The sequence below is a fragment of the Meles meles genome, chromosome 5 (genome assembly GCF_922984935.1).
Source record: "Meles meles chromosome 5, mMelMel3.1 paternal haplotype, whole genome shotgun sequence".
Taxonomy (NCBI): domain Eukaryota; kingdom Metazoa; phylum Chordata; class Mammalia; order Carnivora; family Mustelidae; genus Meles; species Meles meles.
The window spans coordinates 24,693,576-24,714,557 of NC_060070.1; the positions used below are offsets into that span (position 1 = coordinate 24,693,576).

The 20,982-nt window shown below is 34.7% G+C and overlaps 1 protein-coding gene across 1 annotated transcript in view; it reads left to right on the plus strand.

Annotated features, from left to right (window-relative positions):
- Window positions 1–20,982, plus strand: part of SEC63 (SEC63 homolog, protein translocation regulator) — a 72,740-nt gene that overhangs the window by 26,633 nt on the left and 25,125 nt on the right. Inside the window, exons 5-15 of the mRNA XM_046005500.1 lie at window positions 4,251–4,312; window positions 5,104–5,162; window positions 6,539–6,589; window positions 7,796–7,904; window positions 9,942–10,036; window positions 10,138–10,270; window positions 11,779–11,871; window positions 13,287–13,441; window positions 15,235–15,382; window positions 17,943–18,025; window positions 20,808–20,867. Coding sequence (XP_045861456.1) covers window positions 4,251–4,312; window positions 5,104–5,162; window positions 6,539–6,589; window positions 7,796–7,904; window positions 9,942–10,036; window positions 10,138–10,270; window positions 11,779–11,871; window positions 13,287–13,441; window positions 15,235–15,382; window positions 17,943–18,025; window positions 20,808–20,867 — 1,048 coding nt within the window. The remainder of the gene's footprint in view (window positions 1–4,250; window positions 4,313–5,103; window positions 5,163–6,538; window positions 6,590–7,795; window positions 7,905–9,941; window positions 10,037–10,137; window positions 10,271–11,778; window positions 11,872–13,286; window positions 13,442–15,234; window positions 15,383–17,942; window positions 18,026–20,807; window positions 20,868–20,982) is intronic.

The window sequence follows — 20,982 nt, forward strand, 5'->3', positions numbered from 1 at the left end:
AGCAGTTTATTATGCTGCCATCATCAGAAAGGTAGAGCAGACAGATAATTGTTTTTGGGAAAAGAATCTGATTAGAAGAAAAATAATAGCAAAAGCCCTCGGTAAGTGGACAGTTGTACAGGGAAACCGAGGCAAAATTTTTTGAGAAATATCCCTCCCTTAGCAAAAAAGAACCACCATAAGCACCCCTCCTTACAAACTTGCAACCTCTCCACAGTGCTTTTGTTGGCTTCTGTATTTTTCTGTGGACTTAGGTCAGATGGTATAAGTGGTGTTAAAGTTAAAAGGGGACTGAAGATGTCAATGTACTTGTTTCCATAAATGACCAAATTGTAAGTTTAAAATATTTTCAATCCCTGATGAACATAGATGCAGAAATCCTCAACGAAATATTACCAAGTCACATTGAACAATACATGAAAAGGATCATTCACCACAATCAAGTAGGATTTATTCTGGGGATGCAAGGATGTCTCAGTATTTGCAAAATCAGTCAGGGTGATACACCATTAGTAGAAGGAGGAATAAAAATCAGACGATCATCTCAGTAGGTTCAGAAAAAGCATTTTGTAAAATTAAACATCTGTTTTATGATAAAACTCTCCCTCAACTCTTAGAGGGAACATACCTCAACATAATAAAGGCCATATATGAAAAACCCACAGCTAACATCATATTCAGTGGTGAAAAACTGAGCTAAGACAAGGATGTCCACTCTGACCACTTCTATTCAACATAGTACTGGAAGTGCTAGCCAAAGCAGTCAGACAAGAAAAAATAAGTAAGTAAAAGACATCTATGCTGGTAAGGAAAGAGTTAGACTGTGACCTTTTGCAGATGGCATGATACTATACACAGAAAACCTTAAAGACCACCAAAAAACTTCTAAAAGTAATAAATAGATTTGTAGGATACAATATTAATACCTAGAAATTGGTTGCATTTTTATGCACTAATAATGAAACAGCAGAAAGAGAATTTAAGAAAAAACAGTTTCATTTGTAATTGCATTAAAAAGAATAAAATACCTAGAAATAAACTTAAGGAGGTGAAAGACCTCTGTACTCTGTATAAAACACTTATGAAAGAAATTAGAGATGATACAAATAAATGGAAAGATATTCAATGATCATGGATTGAAGAATTAATATTCTTAAAATCTGTATTACCCAAAGCAATCTGCAAATCCCATAAAACCCCTATCAAAATACCAGTAGCATTTTTCACAGAACTAGAATAATTCTAAAATTTATATGGAACCACAAGAGACCTCAAATAGTCAAAGCAATCGTGAAGAAAAAGCTGGAAGTATAACAGTTCCAGGTTTTAAGATATAGTACAAAGTTATAGTAACTAAACTGTATAGTATTGGCACAAAAATAGAACACAGATCAGTGGAACAGAAAAGAGAGCCCAGAATTAAACCTGCATTTATATGGTCAATTAATCCATTACAAAGGAGGCAAAAATATATAATGGGGAAAGTCAGTCTCTTCAAAAATGATGCTGGGAAAACTGGACAGTCACATGCAAAAGAATGGAACTTCACCACTTTCTTACATCATACACAAAAATAAACTCAAAATAGATTATAAAGACCTACTTATGAGACCTGAAACCATAAAACACCTAGGAGAACATAGGCAGTAATTTCTTTGAGATCCACCATAGCGGCATTTTTCTAGATAAAAATCACAAGGCATGGGTGCCTGGTGGGCTCAGTAAGTCAATAGAGCATGCAGCTCTTGATCTCAGGGTTGTGTGCTAAAGCCCCACACTGGGCGTGGAGCCTACTTAAAAAGATTTTTAAAAAGATTGTAAGGCAAGGGAAACAAAAGCAAAAATGAACTATTGGGACTACACCAAAATAAAAAGCTTCTGCACAGTGGAGGAAAACAGTAAAACAAAAAGGCAACCTGCTGAATAGGAGAAGATGTTTGCAAAGATATATTCAGTAAGGGGTTAATGTACAAAATATATAAAGAACTTACATAATGCAACACCAGAAAACCAACAATACAATTAAAAAAAGGGCAGAAGACCTTAATAGACATTTTTCCAAAGAAGACATATAGATGGTCAATAAACATGAAAATATGCTTAACAACACTAATCAGGGAAAAGCAAATCAAAATCACAATGAGTTATCACCTTTCACGTGTCAAAATAGGCTATAATCAAAAAGAAAAGTAAGTGTTGGCAAGGATGTGGCAGTTTCCATGCACTGTTGGTGGGAATGTAAATTGGTATAGCCACCATGGAAAACAGTGTGGAGGTTCCTCAAAACATTAAAAATAGAAATACCATATAGCCAATAATTCCACTACTGAGTTTTTACCTAAAGAAAGCAAAGACATTGATTCAAAAAGATACATGCACCCCTATGTTTATTTCAGTATTATTTATAATAGCCAAGATATGGAAACAACCCAAGTGTCCATTGAGTGGATAAGGAAGATGTGGCACACACACACACACCCGACCACACACACACACACACACCCCCGACTATTATTCATCCATAAAAAAGGATGTGATCGTGCCATTTGTAACAACATGGATGGACCTAGAGGGTATTATGCTAAATGAAATAAGGCAGAGAAAGACATACCGTATGATTTCACTTATATGTGGAACTTAGAAAACAAAACAAATAACTGAAGAACAGAAACAGACCCATTAATACAGAGAACAAACTGAAGTTGCCAGAAGGGGCAGGGATGGGGGGATAGGCAAACTGGGTAAAGGGGAATCGGAGATACAGATTTACAGAAAAAATAAGTCATGGGAATAAAGTGTTATTTTAAAAATAAGTCATAGGGAACATAGTCAATGGTATTATATGGCATTGTGTAGCAAAAGGTGGTAGCCACACTTGTGAACATAGCATGACTCTTAAATTTGTCAATCTCTATTTTGTATGTCTGAAACTAATACAATATTGTGTGTTAACTCTACTTCAATTAAAAAAAATTGGGGGGGCATCTGGGTGGCTCAGTGGGTTAAAGCCTCTGCCTTTAGCTCAGGTCATGGTCCCAGGGTCCTGGGCTCGAGCCCCGCGTCAGGCTATCTGCTCAGCGGGGAGCCTGCCTCCCTTCCTCTCTCTCTGCCTGCCTCTCTGCCTATTTGTGATCTCTGTCTGTCAAATAAATAAATAAAATTTTTTTTAAAAAAAACTAGGGGGCACCTGGCTGGCTGAGGCGGTAGAGTGTGCAAGCCCCAGGTGCGGTATAGAGCTTACTTAAAAAAATAAAAAATAGAAATTATGGTTTAAAGAATAAAAATTGAAGTCATTGAAAATTTTTGCTATTTTTTTAAAGGTACTTCTGTATTTTCTCTCTTGTTGAAATGAAAACTACATTCTATCCTATGTGTGTATGTTCTGGAAAGGTTAAAATTTGATTTGGGTGTAAACATAATCTTTTGCAACTTGGTCTTCAAAAAATGCCTTTCTTATGATGTTACTGGTCATTTTGTGTGTGTCTGCCTTGTCTGCTTAACAACATTGTAAAGTTTTGAAGGAATTGAAATTTTCTTTTAGTGTGTTTTTAACATCTATTTTGGGACCTGGAATAAAACCACTTTCATTCTGTGCCTTGGCCATGGCCCAGATCAAGGTTATATTTCTTTTTACGTGTTCGAAAAATCACTGTCATTTTTATATTGCTGGGTTAGGAAACTCTTGCTTTAGCAGGTATTTTCCAAGTCCTTCTGGCATTTGTTTTAGGAGAAAATTGTGGCCTCAGCATAATGCAAATCACCTTTTCTATAGCAATGGAATTTTATAGGTATTCATTTTTTCCTTTGAGAGTGTGGTACCAGTTTTGGAGGGATTATTATCAATTTCTATTAAGTTTATAAATAGGTACATATTATTAAAGTATAAATAATGGTCACTGAAGACATTTTGGAAAACATATAAGGATATAAGAAAAAAAAGTCACCTATAATCCTCCCTGCCTTCTCAGAAAAATGTAATAACCTTTAAAGTTTTATCTTCCAGCTTGAACTGGCAAAACTTGAGAACCCATGGGCCAACTAGGAATTTCTGCGAAGGCTCAGTAGTTCTCATTTGCTTTAATGTAGAACTCCTTGCTTTCCTCTTTTTTTCCTGATTTCAGAGAGGCTTTTCTTGATTTTCTAAAATTAATATCTATAAGAAATGAGTTGGTTAGTTAATAGAGTTTGTATATATGAGTACTTTCCAGATATGGCTTTCTAATTTTGCAATTTTATTCTTTTAATGATAGTTTAACTGATGAAGAGTCGCGGAAAAATTGGGAAGAATTTGGAAATCCAGATGGCCCTCAAGGTGTGGTAAATAATAATTAAAAATTACTGGTGAGGGCGCCTGGGTGGCTCAGTGGTTTAAGCCGCTGCCTTCAGCTCAGGTCATGATCTCAGGGTCCTGGGATCGAGTCCCACGTCGGGCTCTCTGCGCTGAAGGGAGCCTGCTTCCCTCTCACTCTCTCTGCCTGCCTCTCTGCCTACTTGTGATCTCTCTCTGTCAAAATTAATAAATAAAATCTTTTAAAAAAAAAAAAATTACTGGTGATATGGTGTATGTGTGTGTGTGTGTGTATATAAGATGAAAATATTAATAGATTGAAAGAAATATTTTGATTTTTTAGTTTGTAAGTAGGAAAATTATAACTCAAGGAGTTAAATAGATATGTAAATGAGTTCTCTTTAGCTAATTTTTACTTTATTTTTCTTTCTAGCAACCAGTTTGAAAGATAAAACTTAGATTGGATTGATGAGACGAGTAAACACTGTAATTATTCAGAATTTCCAGCTAGCAGTTGATAAAAGTTGGATGAAAACAATGTTTTTCTTTATTGACTTTAAACATTTTCTTGTATATTCATAGTGTTTGCATACCCAGGAATTTAGATTTACTAGGAGGAATTCATGTACTTCAGTTGATTCTCTCTCCCCCTCCCCGAAAAATCCATTAACTTTTATGTAATGGGAACACACATTATATAATCTTTCTCAAAGCTTTTTTTGGGGTGGGGGGAGTTGGGAGGCAGAATTTCAGGATATAACTAAATAATAAAACTGAAAGTGGAGATTCTTCTGAAATAACTCTTTCTATTTTAGCCACAAGCTTTGGAATTGCCTTGCCAGCTTGGATTGTCGACCAGAAAAACTCAATTTTGGTGAGTGCATGTAAATAAGACACATTATAATGTGTTAGATATATCTTAGTAATATAGAGAGAGCTATAACAAAATACTGATGTGCTGTTTTTAATGTAACTGTACTGTGAAAACTTTTTACGTGATAGAAAAAAGAATTGGTTCTCATTTGGTTGCTGTTTGGGCAGTGTGTTCTAGTTTTAAAACCTTAAAGTTGTGATTTCTTTTGGAGCAGTTTCAGGTGAGGTCTTATCCTTGCTTTGGAGAACTATGGTTTTATATGGTATCCTAAGTAGTACTCAAAATTTAAATTATCCATCATTTCACATTTATCCAAGCTAAATTATAATGTTAACATATACTAAATTAATGCTGTATATATTCCATATGGTACTTAGGGAGGCAGTAGGATATCAGAGTTTCTTTTTTTTTAAAGATTTTATTTACGTGGGAGAGAGAGGAGGGGCACATGGGGAGGGAGAAAGAATCTAAAGCAGTCTCAACCAGCTGAGCCACCCAAGCACCCCAGGCTATCAGACTTTAATCAGTGATAATGCTGCAACTCTAAAACATCTTAAACTATCGTTCAAGAATAGATGTTTCCCTATTTCACATTTCTTAAAAACGATTAGGGGCTGTCTTTGAAGCAATAAAAAACAAAATTCATATAGTCTGTAATTTGTTTAGAAAAATGGCTGTTTAATGTTATTTCATGGCTGACAAACATTCATCATCTTCAGGGATGAATGGTTTCGTATATAAGAGAGTCTGTCATTCTTAGAATAACTGTGGGCATACTGGAGAAGAGAAAGATAGTTAGCTAACTGATTTGGGATCAAGTAGTAGTAGAAAAATCTAACACTAATAGATAGGAATTACTTGTCAACAAAACATTATGAAGTTGCTCCTTGATTGGGAACCAGGCTTCTATTATTTATTTCTTTTTTTTTTTTTTTTTTTTTTTTTCTATTATTTATTTCTAAGACACTAACTACTTGCTAAGATGTGCATCTGTAAGTATCTAACTGGATGGAAAATATCATTTATAAAGCTGGTGTGATGGTGTTAACTACTCAGCAGGTTAAAAGATAATTTATTATAGTGGATAAAAGCATACATTTTTAGAGTCAAAATGCCTGGATTCCGCTCTTGGCTCCACCACTTAGTGGCTATGTAACCTGTGACAAGTCATGTAACCTGTGTGTGCTGCAAGTTCTCTCTTTGCAAAAGGGAGATAATAATGGTACCTTTCTCACTGAGTTTGAAAATAAGGATTAAATGAAATAATATGTGAGGAGTGCTTTTGAGCGCCTGCCCCATGTAGGCCTAAAAAATAAGTGTTCTTAAATGTTATAATTGACGTGTGAAAACCATAATTATTTTCTTTTCAATTCTAGGTTTTACTTGTATATGGATTAGCATTCATGGTTATCCTTCCAGTTGTTGTAGTAAGTTCTAACTCTTTATTAACAGTTTTTGGAAAGGGAATTGATGGCATGCTTTAGAGTCTCCCTATAAGATTGCAATTTGTATTAGAATATAATCCATGGATCCTTGAATTTTAAGAATCTTATATTCAGCTAAACTTTAAAGGTCTTCTAAAGGTGATACCATTTGAGTATGTTAAAGTATATCTCCTCCTGATACAAAAGTTACACACAACTGAAATAATACAGGTATATTTAGAGTTTAGAATGTCTTCCTTTATCAACTCCATCAACTTCAACTTCATTTCTTTGCTAGGATAATCACCAATAAGTTTGGTATTCTCCCTTTGAGATTTAAAAAAAATTTTATTTATTTTTGATGGGGGAGGGGCAGGGGAGAGGGAGAGAAAGAATCTCAAGCAGACTCCCTGCTGAGCATGGAGCCTAGTGCAGGGCTGGTTCCCGGGACCCTTAGGTCATGACCTGAACAGAAATTAAGAGTTGGATGCTTAACCAGCTGAGGCACCCAGACACTCCTTTCAGATAGTTTTCTATAGATTGTATATACATACACACTTAAAAAAAATACGTCATCTTACTGTATGTATTGTTTTGTGACTTTTTTGCTTCCTATATTAGGGCTGTAACATACAGAGCAACCTCATTTTTAAAAACTATTTCATAATACTGAATATGGAGATAACAAAGTTTATGATTTTGTGACTGGTGGTTTTCTTTCTGGGCTTATAGTTCCTCTGAGTCCCCATAGTGAGCTTGATAGTTAACTTGTCTTGCCTTCTTCATAGGTTTGTTGTGTGAGGATCCAGCTATATGGAATCATGTGAATGAAATAGCATATCAACTATAAAATTGCTCCTGCACTATAACTTATCAAATATTTATTAAATACAAACTGTGTCAGGAACCAGCTTTTTGCTTTTATGCAGTGGGTTGTTTTGTTTCTGTTTTGTCTTCAGCTTCTAACTGAACCATAAATGTTTTAATCCTACATATGTAGTGAGGTAGGTTGATGTTTAGGTGTTGGGCAGTATAAATACTAGCTGAATAATTTGGAATATGTAACAAAGCATTTGTTCTTAAGTTCAGGTATTGTTACTTGTTTTATGAACAGTTAGAAAATTTGACCAGAAACATACTCTGCATCAAACCTAATATTTATTGTGATTTTGATGCTTTATTTATTGTTTAATTTTATTTGCATTTTAGGGCTCTTGGTGGTATCGCTCAATACGCTATAGTGGAGATCAGATCCTAATACGCACAACACAGATTTATACATATTTTGTTTATAAAACCCGAAATATGGATATGAAACGTAAGTAAATTTAAGTAGCTACGATATTATTTTCTGAATCATTTATATGATACATATTCAACTGGAGACATTTCATTTCAGTTTTATATTCTGTTCATATAACTAAAGCTGGAGGAGAATGCTAACACCCTTTGTCCACATGTACTGTATTTCTGTTATTACCACTTACTCAGCTATATATATATATTTTTTTCCCCCCCTGGAAATTTTATGGTAAAGCTTCAGGTGGTTAATTTTGTAATAATACTAGCTAATATATCTTGAGTATTTTGTTGTATACCAGGCATTGCTACGGAATATATATGTGTTAACTCATTTAATCTTTATTTTGCTCCCATAAGTAAGTTACTATTTTTAAGCACATTTTGTAGATGGGGAAACTGAGCTTAAAGATACATACAGTAAGTTGTAGAATTAGGATTGAACTCAAGCAGTCCCTAAATCAGTTCCAGGCCCTAAATCAGTGCATTATACTGTGTTAGTTTCAATAAAATAAGTAGAGGTCTCGGATATGTTGAAAGAAAATTGCCAGCGTGTTTCATTCCGAGTCTTATTTCAGAATTTCTTTATGGGAAAAAAAAAATTCCATCTAAAATACTTTCTTTGATTCCATAAAGCTAACATTATAAATTTCATCCTTGGAGCATATAGTGTTGCCTTTCAGAATCACTGCTCCGCAGAACTTATAGACATATAGACAAGCCCTCCTTCCCCTCCTTAGGGAAAAAAAAAAAGGAAGATACAAATTTAAAAAAATTTTTGTTCCAAAGCCTAAATGGAGTTTTCTGTAGTTTGGATTTGCCAGTTGTATTAATTTTTTTTGGTAGAAAAAGACTTCTCAGAAAAGAGACTTCTCAGAATCCTATGACTATGTGAACAGATCTTTTATTTTTGGAATGAGCAAATCTTTTACTTCTGCGGAATAAGTGGCTGTTACTTTCCATTCTGCATACATATATCACTTTTCCTTATGTTGAATTGAAGTATTAATATAGAAACCCCCTTATGAAAGTGTCTCATGTTTATAATGTGTTTTAATGTGTTTTTTGCATCAGTGATCTTGATTTCTATTTCTGATGGTGACACTTTTCCTTATACAGTTCTGCCTGAAAAGCATTGTTTAGCTGCTGGTGGGCTTGGTTATGTATCCTTGATTACTTTGGTGTTGGCACCATTTGTTGTATAGCTGTGTTTTAGGAGTAGTTGTTTCATGAAACATTTGAGGGTATGACGGCATACACATACACTGTGCTTACTGTGTGTCAGGCATGTCTTTAGAAAGTGAGGCCCACAGAGAGGTGAAGAACATTGTCCTAGGTCATTTAGTTAGGGAGTGAAACTCTAGGGTCTATGCTGTTAACCTCTGTACTGTCCTGCTTTTTGTGAATACATCTTGTGTATTTTCTGCTGGAAGGTTAGATTGATGACTGTAGTGCCAGTCTTTAAAGAGCTTGTATGGGCTAACGAGTAATGCTAATAGTATATGTGGCTGCGAATCATGTGTACATCAAAGAACACTTCCCACAAACCCTCCAGAATTCCATAATAAAAATCTCTAAATTACAGAGTATTTCAGTTTACTTAAGAGTCTGAGAAGTCATGAAGTAAAGACACCTAAAACTCTTTTTCATTGTTTCTCAGCCTTGCTTAACTATGGAGTCCCTTCTTTTTTACATAATAGTTATCAAGATTTCATGGGATACTTAATAATTACTCTGTAGAAAGTTTCAGTGGAATGCATGCTTAAGTCTAGAAACAAATGCTATTTGAACTGATTTTCATGCATCCAGTGCTTTGGGGCCTTTAATTTGATGTGTATTTCTATTTACTTGTGATAGGTAATATTGTACGTGTTTTAAAAAGTGAAATGTTTTTTATGGGAAAAATGAATACTTGTTAGTGGAATTCAGATGATTTTTAGCTTTGCGTGCAAGTGGAAAATTGCCTCAGTGTAGGATTAATGAAATATCATAGGAGAGGAAATTATTAGGTGAGCAAATGTATTTATTTACCTTCATATTACTTTTGTTTTCTTAGGTCTTATCATGGTTTTGGCTGGAGCCTCTGAATTTGATCCTCAGTATAATAAAGATGCCACAAGCAGACCAACAGATAATATTTTAATACCTCAGGTTAGGCCTATCGCCCAGATTCCTTGATATAAGCATTTAGGTATTAAAGTTAATGCTTTTTTAGGTATATATTTTTTTAATAATTATTTTATTTACTCTAGCTAATCAGAGAAATTGGCAGCATTAATTTAAAGAAGAATGAACCTCCACTTACCTGCCCATATAGCCTGAAAGCCAGAGTTCTTTTACTATCTCATCTTGCTAGAATGAAAATTCCTGAGACCCTTGAAGAAGGTATGATTCTAATATCTGCATACTTTTTTGTTTTTTTTTTAAGATTTTATTTATTTTAGATAAAAACACGTGAGCTGGGGAAGGGAGAAGGAGGGGGAAAGACTCTCAAGCCAACTTGAAGCTGAGGATGGAGCCTAGGGTGGGGCTCCATCTCACGACCCTGAGATCATGACCTGAGTCGGGTGCTTAACTGACTGAGCCACCCAGATGCCCCTCTGCAGGGTTTTAATGGTACAAAAGCAGTGCATTTAATTAGACCTCGTGGTGTAGTGTTTTGGTTCTGTTCTTTTTTCCTCAAATAAGCTCAAGGACCTTTTAAAAAGAAATCTTTATGCTGCATAATTCACAAATATTTTGAAGGTCTAAAGTAAGATATTTTGATAAATGTTAAAATTTAGTATTTCAAGGTGAGAGAATACTCTGAGAAATGTTTATTCAGTTGCAGATTATATAGTAATTTCTAGTGACTTTTTAAAAAGGACTTTACAAGCTTTTCAAGCTGTTTGGGGGAAGAAAAATGGATTTCACAACAAATACCTCAGTGAACCACCACTACCACCATCACCTCCAGCAGTGATTGCTGATAAAAGGTTTAATCTTTATTGAAAGCTTCCTAAATTGCTTGAAGCCTCCTCTCTATGTAAAAGAAAAGCAGTGGATAGGACAGTGCTATTTCCAGGGATGTCATGAATTTGTCATTTCTTTACTTGGCAATACTTCATTTGAAGTTTCAAAAGAAAATTATTATTCCTAGGGAATAAATGTTCTTTCTGAGTAAAGCTCCTCTTCATCTGTCCCTTTTTGAAGCCAATAATATAATCAAATGCTTTGAAAACAAGGCTTTTTGATGCTCAGTAATTGGTGACAAGATAGGATACTTGTGATGGAATGAAGGATCACTATTTAGGCATTGTTGGAATTGCAGATTAATCAGTAAGTCTGATTTTTCTAATATTCTGTGCAGATGTGAATCCATCTCCATTCCTTACCAATTATCTAAGAAACAGGGAACAAATACTTTTTTAGGTTGAGTACTAACCCCAATGGATGATCTTAATAGTTAACTGTTACATGCTGTACAAATGAGTCTCTCTCTTTCCCCTTCCTCTTCTCTTTCTGCATTGAGTTAACTTTTATTCTCAGTCTTAGTCTTTGAACTTATTCATAGTTACAGAAACTAGGTACACAAGAAGATTCTTAAGGTTCTTAAATATAGTAAGATTAGAATTAAGTTTAAAACTTGTTCTTCTAGAAAAGGGAAGTAACTTACAAAGCACACCACCATAATACTAAAAATTTGCCTTCGAAACATCTAATCTGAGCTAGGGTTCTCTGATTTTTGACAATGCTGCTTAGGGGAAACTTGTGTTCAACCTGTAAAATTCTGAGGTCATGTGAAATATTTGTGGGACAGCTTAAATTTAGTATTAGTCTAGGACTATAGATGATAAAGATGTTTTAACTATAAAAGTGGAATGATTCGTTTCAGGTTTTCTATTGCTTTGCAGATCAGCAATTTATGTTGAAAAAATGCCCTGCCCTGCTTCAAGAAATGGTTAATGTTATCTGCCAGCTAATAATAATGGCTCGGAGCCGTGAAGGTGAGGTGGGAATGTAATTAATTATGTTGTCCTTTTTCTTGCAAGCTTCTGCAGAGTATACTTCATAGTTTTCAGGATTTATGAGCACCAACAGTAATTCTGCCTGTAGAGAAGTTGAATTGGCTTTCCCACTTCTGGTTCATGGTTTTTCTTACTTCTTTCCTATATTTTCCATTATGCAAAGTCTTTTATCACACTCATGTTTTTGAATTTATTTATTGTCTTATTGTTTGTTGTCACTTATTGTTTGTAAAGATTTAAGATACCTTTTCCTTCCTTTGAATATTTTTAGAGTTTGGTTTTTCCGTATTTTAACAATGAGTTTGAAATAATTTAAGTGATGATGACTCATTTGATGTGTAGTATTTTTCGCATGAAGGGAAAAAAGACTGAGGGGAAAGAAAAAAGAATGAGGAAGTTTGTGGTCAGTAATGGAAAGGGAGACCCTTAAGAAAGGAGATAATGGTTGTGGTTTGTTATGGCTGATGTCAGTTCTCGGCATGGTTATCAGTATGTTATTGATACTGATAATTTACTGTTTTGGGAGGTGATGCAGAGAATTTTTCTGTTAAACCAATGCTTGTTGGATAATTATTGTTGCATTTGAACATGTTTATATATTTTTGGTATCTTACAACTTTTTTTTTAAATTAAATTTTAGGAAGTTAACATACAGTGCAACATTGGTTTCTGGAGTAGAATTCAGTGATCATCACTTACATACAACACCCAGTGCTTTATTACAACAAGTGCCTCTTTACTACCCATCACCATTTAGCCCATCCCTCACCCACTTTGTTCCATCAACCCTCAGTTTATTCTCTATCATTAAGAGTGTCTCAGGGCTTCTCTCTCCTTTTTTTCCTCCCCCCCATTTCCTATATGTTCATCTTTTCTTTCTTAAGATTCCACATATGAAGGAGATCATGTGGTATTTAATCTTTATCTGACCTTTTTCACTTAGCATAATACACTCTGGCTCTGTCCACATCGTTGCAAATGGCAAGATTTCATGCTTTTTGATAACTGAGTAATATTCCATTTTGTATATATTCACACCACATTTTTACCCATTCATTGGTTGATAGACATTTGGGCTCTCTCTATAGTTTGGCTATTGTTGATAATATCACTATAAATATTAGGGTGCATTATCCCTTCGAATCTGTATTTTTGTATCCTTTGGGTAAACACCTAGTAGTGCAATTGCTGGGTCATAGAGTAGTTATAGTTTTGACTTTCTGAGGAACCTCCATACTGGATCTTACAACTTCTAAAGGAAAATCAACACTATGGTCTTAAAATTTGGGGTGTTAATGATATTCATATGAGTCATGTTTTTGTGATGAGTTGTATACTCTGGAACATATAAAAAGTCCAGCCTTGTTTTTTCTTTTGCTCCTATTCTTTCTAAGAAAGGGAGTTTCGTGCTCCAACTTTGGCATCCTTAGAAAACTGCATGAAGCTTTCCCAGATGGCTGTGCAAGGCCTTCAGCAGTTTAAGTCTCCCCTTCTACAGCTCCCTCACATTGAAGAGGACAATCTTAGGAGAGTTTCTAATCATAAAAAGGTAATTCTTTGCCACTTTAAAATATGCTTTAAACAGTTTGTCATGTTACTTTAAGGCAACATGAATGAAAAGTGTTCTAGAAGGGCTTACTGTGAATTTCTTAGATTTAGAATGTCTTAAACACTCTATAGCTATCCCTAAAGTGGTCTGTTAGCATTTTCTTAATTAGGTGTTTTATACTATTTACCTGCTATAAGTGATTTTACTACTTTGGGGGGGGCGGTCAGTGCATTTTAGCAATTAAGACTTTATTCTTTATATTATGGTATCAGAAATAAAAGTACAAAGTAAAAATGCACTGTGTGCTTTCCAGTCATTTCATGCCTGGCTTTAAGGTTGGGCAATGGTTTATTGGTTGAATAGGAACAAAAAAAATTAAGTTCTGAAAACATAAGTAGATCAAATAAAGATGCTTCTAGTTTAGGTAATATAATCTATCGTAAAGATCTGATAATCTTAAGATATGGCAAAAATATGTATAAATGAAAAAACTTGAGGAAATATAAGAAAAAGCAAATTATAATTCTGATAGGAGATGTTGACCATTACTTTGTATATATCAGACGAACTGGGTGGAAGATAGACATTGGATTTGGTAGCATATTAAGGTAGAACTAATATGTATTAGAGATTCACATATGAGTTCTCTGTCCTTTCAGGTAATTGTATTGCCCTTATAAATTTGTTCACATTTTTAATTGAAAACTGTGTAATCAAAAAGTGGGCATTCCCCTTCCTTATGATCTAAGCCCTGTCTGTGAAAGTAAAATATTAATAACTAGTACCAAATGCCTGGAAATTAACTCTCTTCTAAGTATCTCTTAAGCCTAAATGGGTATTACTGCAGTAACAGACAGCTGTATTTAGAAAATAACAAAAATGAGAATATTGTATAGTAAAACTTTAAGGGTGTAGTTGTACTTGGAAATAAGTTCATACTCTTACAGGTTTTTATCACTAAAATTGAAAATATGGATCAGCAAACTAAACATAGCAAATGACAGTTGTTCTTGGTTGGGTCAAGATTCTATGAATATTACTGTTTTTTTCCCCCTAATTTTATTTTTTCCTTAACTTTGTAATTAAAGAAAAATCCTAAATTTGAATTTCTTTGGGTAAAAGGCCATGAAATGCTATAAAGTTGTATTTTTTGCTTTGAAATGTGTATGCAGATCTTCCTCAGCTTACAGTGGGGTTACATCCTCATAAAGCCATTGATCGTAAGTTGAAAATATCCTAAGTCGAAAATGCATTTAATACACCTAGCCTACCAAACATCATAGCTTAGCTTAGCCTACCTTAAACATGCGCAGAACACTTACATTAACCTACAATTGGGCAAAATCATCTAACACAAAGCCTGTTTTATAATAAAGTGTTGAATATCTGTCTCTTGTAATTTATTGAATACTGAAAGTGAAAAACAGAATGATCGTATGGGTACAGAATGGTTGTATGGATTATTTACCCTTGTGATCGCGTGGCTGACTGGAAGCTGCAGTTTGTTGCTGCTCCCCAGCATAATGATAGTGTGGTATCAAATATCATTAGAACTGGAAAAGATCAAAATTCAGAGTACAGTTTCTACTGAATGCATTGCTTTCTCAGCATTGTAAAGTTGAAAGATTGTAAGTAGAACCATTTCAAGTTTGGGACCCAGTATAATCTTAGCATTTTTCTAAAAGTTTCTGGATTTTGTTTTAGTGAAACATGCTGATTTTCTTTTTGTGAAAAATTTTATGACTTTGGAATTTATTTTCTTTCTCTCTCTCTCTCTCTCTTTTGAAATTCAGTACAAAATTAAGACTATTCAGGATTTGGTGAGTTTGAAAGAATCAGATCGTCACAATCTACTGCACTTCCTCGAAGATGAAAAATATGAAGAGGTTATGGCTGTCCTTGGTAGTTTCCCATATGTGACTATGGATATAAAATCACAGGGTAAGTGGGAGGTTTCCCTGTTGACCATTTTTTCCCTTTTGATAGATTGGCTTTTGTTTATGTGGGTTAAAGTTGTCAAAACATTTTATATCATAATGTGTAATTAGACTTGCCAGAACTGTAGTTTACCTGTCAGATTGGCTGTCATGGGATATGATACATGCTTAATAGTTTTGAGAACACTGATAGAATCCCATAGAACCTTTTATCTTCCTCAGAATGGGATTAAGCTTGACTCTGTTTTATAGTTCAAGTTTTAGGAATATCTTAACTTTTCAAAGAATGAAAGATTTTCAGGTGCACTGAAAAATACTTGAATTGTATATTGTTAGTGTAAAAGAAATAGCTGCTTAGTTCTAAAATTAATTTTAAAAAGTCCAGTTTACTTTAGTAATAAGCCTTGGAAATTGCCATGTTCTGTGCCACAATTTCATGTGTTTTTCTCAACATGTCTCTATGTCTGCTGGGGTGAAAAATTGATTTTTCTACCTACACAGTTGTCCTAGTGCCCATTTTAATAGCTGAATAATAGTATCTTACGGTGGCGACAGAATTAGAGATTGTTGCTCCATGCCTTCATTGTAACATTATCCTGCGTTTTGACATTTATTAAGTTCCTGTTGTGAGAACATTCTTGTGGGACCAAGAATACAAGGATGTATTAGGAATGGTATCTGTCTTTAAATAGTGTATAGTGTAGTTGAGGAAATAGGACATAGACATAGGATTAAAAACAGAGAAACATAAGGCAAGTGTTAAGTGAATGACACAGACTTTGTGCCGTCTGTTCATTCAGCAACTATTGAGTGCCACTCATTTTTCTGGGTTTTGGGGAAATACTAGTAAGACAAAGCTTCTGCCTTATTGAGTTTGCATTCTAATGGAATTGGAAAGAGAAAAATGGCTTTCAAAGTCTGGGGTGTTTGAGAGGTAAGGTAAACTGCAATCTGGTTTCGTTTTGGCTGGAGTGTAGGATACATGTAATGAAAACTGGAACTGTGGGGAGTTTGGATTTCCTTGTGATCTCACTGGGAAACTTCATGATGCATTTCATTCCGTAGCATCTTGCACAGACAATTTATTACATTTTCACAGTGCTATCCAAATGCGAATATGAGTAATATAGTTAATGGAGGGAGAGTAAAGAATTTTAGAAGCAGGAAAGGGGCATCTTCAAGATCCAGTGTTAGAGATGCTGGATCTCTTTCCCACATTGCTTAGAGGCTGTATAGAATCTCCTGTAGGCTTTTTTTCCACTTGAAAGCCCAAGTGGCAGGTAGATATTGTTAGAGCTGTTAATTCGCATGCAGTGCTCACGCAACTGTGAGTTGTTGTGCAGTGTTGACAAATGTGTAGCCCAGATTGGATATGAGATAATGAAGACTTCCAGATTGAAGAAAGGATATTTTATCCTTCTTTTTAAATAATTATTATTATTATTTTTTCTTTTTTAGAGCGTGAGGCAGGGGCCGGGGGGTTGGGGGTAGATGGCAGAGAGGGAGTTGGGGAGGGGCAGAGGGAGAGGGAGAGAGAATCTTAAGCAGGCTCTATACTCAGCTTGGAACTGACTCAGGGCTTGATCTCCATACCCTGAGATTGTGGCCTGAGCCGAGATCAAGAGACGGATGCTTTATAGACTGAGCCACCCAGGTGCCCCAGGATATTGTATTGTTCTTGATGCCCAGCTGTTGCACCTCACAGCCAGTAATGGAGGAGAAAGCAGTTAGTTTCTTGGAGGCTGTTCTTTTTCAACTGGTGGTGTGTTAATATAGGCCAGAACAGAGTATGCTAATCTAAATCTGTGTAAAATAAACATAACCAACTTAGGAAAATCTGTGGGGAGAAATACAAAGTGAAGAAAACTCTTACAAGTAAACTTTGGAGGAAAAATGAATATGAATAAGATAGGATAATTTATTTTATTTATTAATCTTAACATTAATGTTTATTTTAATGTTTATTAATCTTAATGTTGAGTTTATTTCAATAGCTTTTAGCAATATGCGTAGCAAATGTGGTTTCAAAAAAATTAAATTGCAAAAGCTTTTTAAGCTTTTGTTTTTACTGTAAACAAAACTCTTAAGTTCTTGCCTTAAGAAATAAATTTAATGTGACTTGGAATACTAGTTCTAATTATTTTATTTTTGACAGGCAGACTGGCATTGATCATATAGGTAAAATCTTGTGCCTACAAGGTTTGCACAATTTAATAGAGTGACAGATTTTTATATCACTAAGAAAGAAAGCTGTGGTACAGTCATCCTCACATTATACTTTGTTTTAAAAGACCAGGGTTTGAAGCTTGGCAGTGCCAATATAGCCATGATGTGACCTCAGGCATTTTACTTTAGTTTTGAACCTCCCTTTCTTTAAAGTGGAAATAATCTTCAGAGAGCTATTTTAAAAATTAAATGAGTGCATTGTTGAAAGCATCTAGTGGAGTGTTTTATATAGAGTAGACAGTCAAAATATTTGTTACTAAGTTTAAAATATATTTGAAATACTGAAATACCAAATTGAATTTTATTGTTTACTGTGATTTTTTACTCTCGTCTTGTAGTATTGGATGATGAAGATAGCAACAACATCACAGTAGGATCCCTAGTTACAGTGTTGGTTAAATTGACAAGGCAAACAATGGCAGTAAGTAATCTCTTTTTATTTTTATGCTTTAACAGTTATGTGTTAAAAAAAAGTTACATGTTGAGAGGTGAAGGGGAAAGGAGGTGCAGACTTACGATTATTGAATAAGTAAGTCAATGGGATTCAGAGTATAGCACAAGGGTATTATAATAGTGTTGTATGGTTACATAGTGTAACATACGGAGTTCTTGAATCACTATGTTGTACTCCTGAAACTAATGTTTAACACTGTGTGTCAACTATACTTCAATGAAAAAAAGGGAAAAAAATTTATGTTAAAGTTCTAATATGTGCTTTCTCATTTTAAGTCACATATTCTCAAAGTCAAAACTATTACAGTAGTAAAATCTAATTTTGCAAGTCCTATTAGTTGTTTTGATACTTTAAATTAATATTCATAGTTTTTCACATTAGTTTTTACAAACAAAAAACCCTTGAAAATAGATTAATTCTTCATGCAATGATTTGTTAATTCCCTATAAAACATTGTAATAATAAGGTAATGTGAGTATAGTATTTAAAGTACTGTATAAAGATCATTGATTATTGTTGGAAATTTCATTACCTATTCCTTCTTGGTCAACTCTGAATTTACTCTTAATTTTTTAAATTATAGTGAAAAAAATTTTTTCTAATTATCTAAAAAAGTCATGCTGGCTAGGGAAAAAACTTCAGGTAATGCAGAAAAGTATAGGAAGAGATTAAAATCATCTAAGGGCGCCTGGGTGGCTCAGTGGGTTAAGCCGCTGCCGTCGGCTCAGGTCATGATCTCAGAGTCCTGGGATCGAGTCCCGCATCAGGCTCTCTGCTCAGCGGGGAGCCTGCTTCCCTCTCTCTCTCTCTGCCTGCCTCTCTGTCTACTTGTGATCTCTCTCTGTCAAATAAATAAATAAAATCTTTAAAAAAAAAAAATCATCTAAAGTCCTGCCACTCTGAGATGATTAATTTTGAAGCTCATCACCTGAGATACTCTAATGCATGAGTACCTGTGCAGTTAAATGATGCTTTCACTATCATGGGTTCCTTCTCTCACCCACCTCCCTCAGGAAACCCCTTGTCAGTCCGAGAGGACCAGAATTGAGTCTTGTGTGTGTCTTTTCATCTCTTGCTCTGAGCTCATATTTACTGCCTGGGCCTTTACACTTTATGTATATATATACCCTGGTACTTTTCTGATTTCCTTTCATTAAATTCAATCACATTGTATATGTTTCCTGTACATCTGGTTTTTCTTAGTTTCTGTTACATATTTATATTACCTTCCAAGTCAACTCTTAACCTCCCAAGTTAGAACTATAGTTGTAACTCATTTTTAATTGACTGTACTATTTTTAACTCTGCATATTCAACTAGTGGGAGATTTTAGCCTGTTCTACTCTGGAGCCTGTGAATATCTGCAGGAAACATACTCTGCCTTTAAACCCCATCTCTAAGACCTCTGGTCGGAAAAGCATACTTCGTAGTAGGATATATCAAATCAAAGATGTTGATTTTATGGTAACAAGTGGTAAGGAAGCATTTGTGTTATGGACGCCGGATGAGAAGTGGGAGAAGAGGAAACCTCAAAGCCAGTGGCTAGAATTGGGCATAGAATCCAAATTTATATTACCTATATGCTTTGGAATTCCAAGTCTGAAAAATGAGTAAAAATTGGTCTTGGGCTGTTGACACTTCTGGGGTAATTGGTAGGGAAAAAAAACAAAATTGCCCTGGAGAAGGGAAAGAATCAAGTATTTATCTTCAAGTTCTTGTATGAACCGAACCTCAGAGTAATTAAGTATTAGAACCCAGCTAATAAATGATGAAATGAAGCAGAGATGGTAGAATTAGACTAGGGATTGGCACACTTTATCTTTAGAGGTCCAGTTAATAAATTTTTAGGTTTTATGGGCCACTTGGTTTCTGTAGCAACTACCAAATTCACAATGGGCATGGTCAAGTTCCAGTAAAACTTTTATTTGAAAACCAGGCATTGGGCCATAGTTTGTGGACCCCTGAATTAGGCTAACAGTTTAAAGCCTAAGTTACCATTATTTTTATTTGTTGGCTTTAGTAATTCCAGGAAGTTTATTAAACACAACCAACATATTTATGATCTTCTAGTATAGATTCTCACTGAAATCTATACTAGATTTCTGTTTCTGTTTCTGTTACTGGAATTTAAATCCTAAATTTATGCCTTTTATTCTGATCCTAAGTGGATTATATGGTGAGTATGTTTTTAGATTATATGGGTTTTCTCAGTGTTTCACCCCTTATATACTTTATTTATATATGTAATTAATTTTAAGAAAATTTTAAAAATTTTGTTTTTCTTAAGTAAACTCTACCCCCAATAAGGGGCTTGAACTCAAAACTCTGAGATCAAGAGTCTCACACTCTACCAACTGAGCCAGCCATGCGCACTTCCATAGTTAATTTAAACAATGAAATATTCTTGAATTTATAGTGAGTTTATGTATCTTAAGTCATTGGATTTGTAAATTCAAGTAGAATGTACTTTACAAAATGTATTCAAGACTGATGTGAGATATTTCTGAAGGTAACTTTTGAAGTGTCATTTAGTAATTGCTGAATTTGCACACATCATTTAGTAATTGCTAAAAATCTGATCTTCTCCCTCCCCCCACCAGTTGTCACAAGTTAAAAAACTTATTGGTCATCTATTTTGGAAGGCAGCTATGCTCACCACTATACCACCAACGCTGGTCATCTATTTTGAAAGATTACTTTATCTGAAAGATAAATACTGGTTGATAGACTTCATATTTTTCTTCCCTAGGAAGTATTTGAAAAGGAGCAGTCTATTTGTGTTGCAGAGGAACAGCCAGCAGAAGATGGGGTAAAACTTGATTTTTCTTACCTCTTTTTCCTGGTGAAGGAAGTGTTTTGTTAGGTTCTCTGATTGGTTTATATTGTTGTGGGAGAGTAATTCAGTTTGTGAAAGCATTTCATTT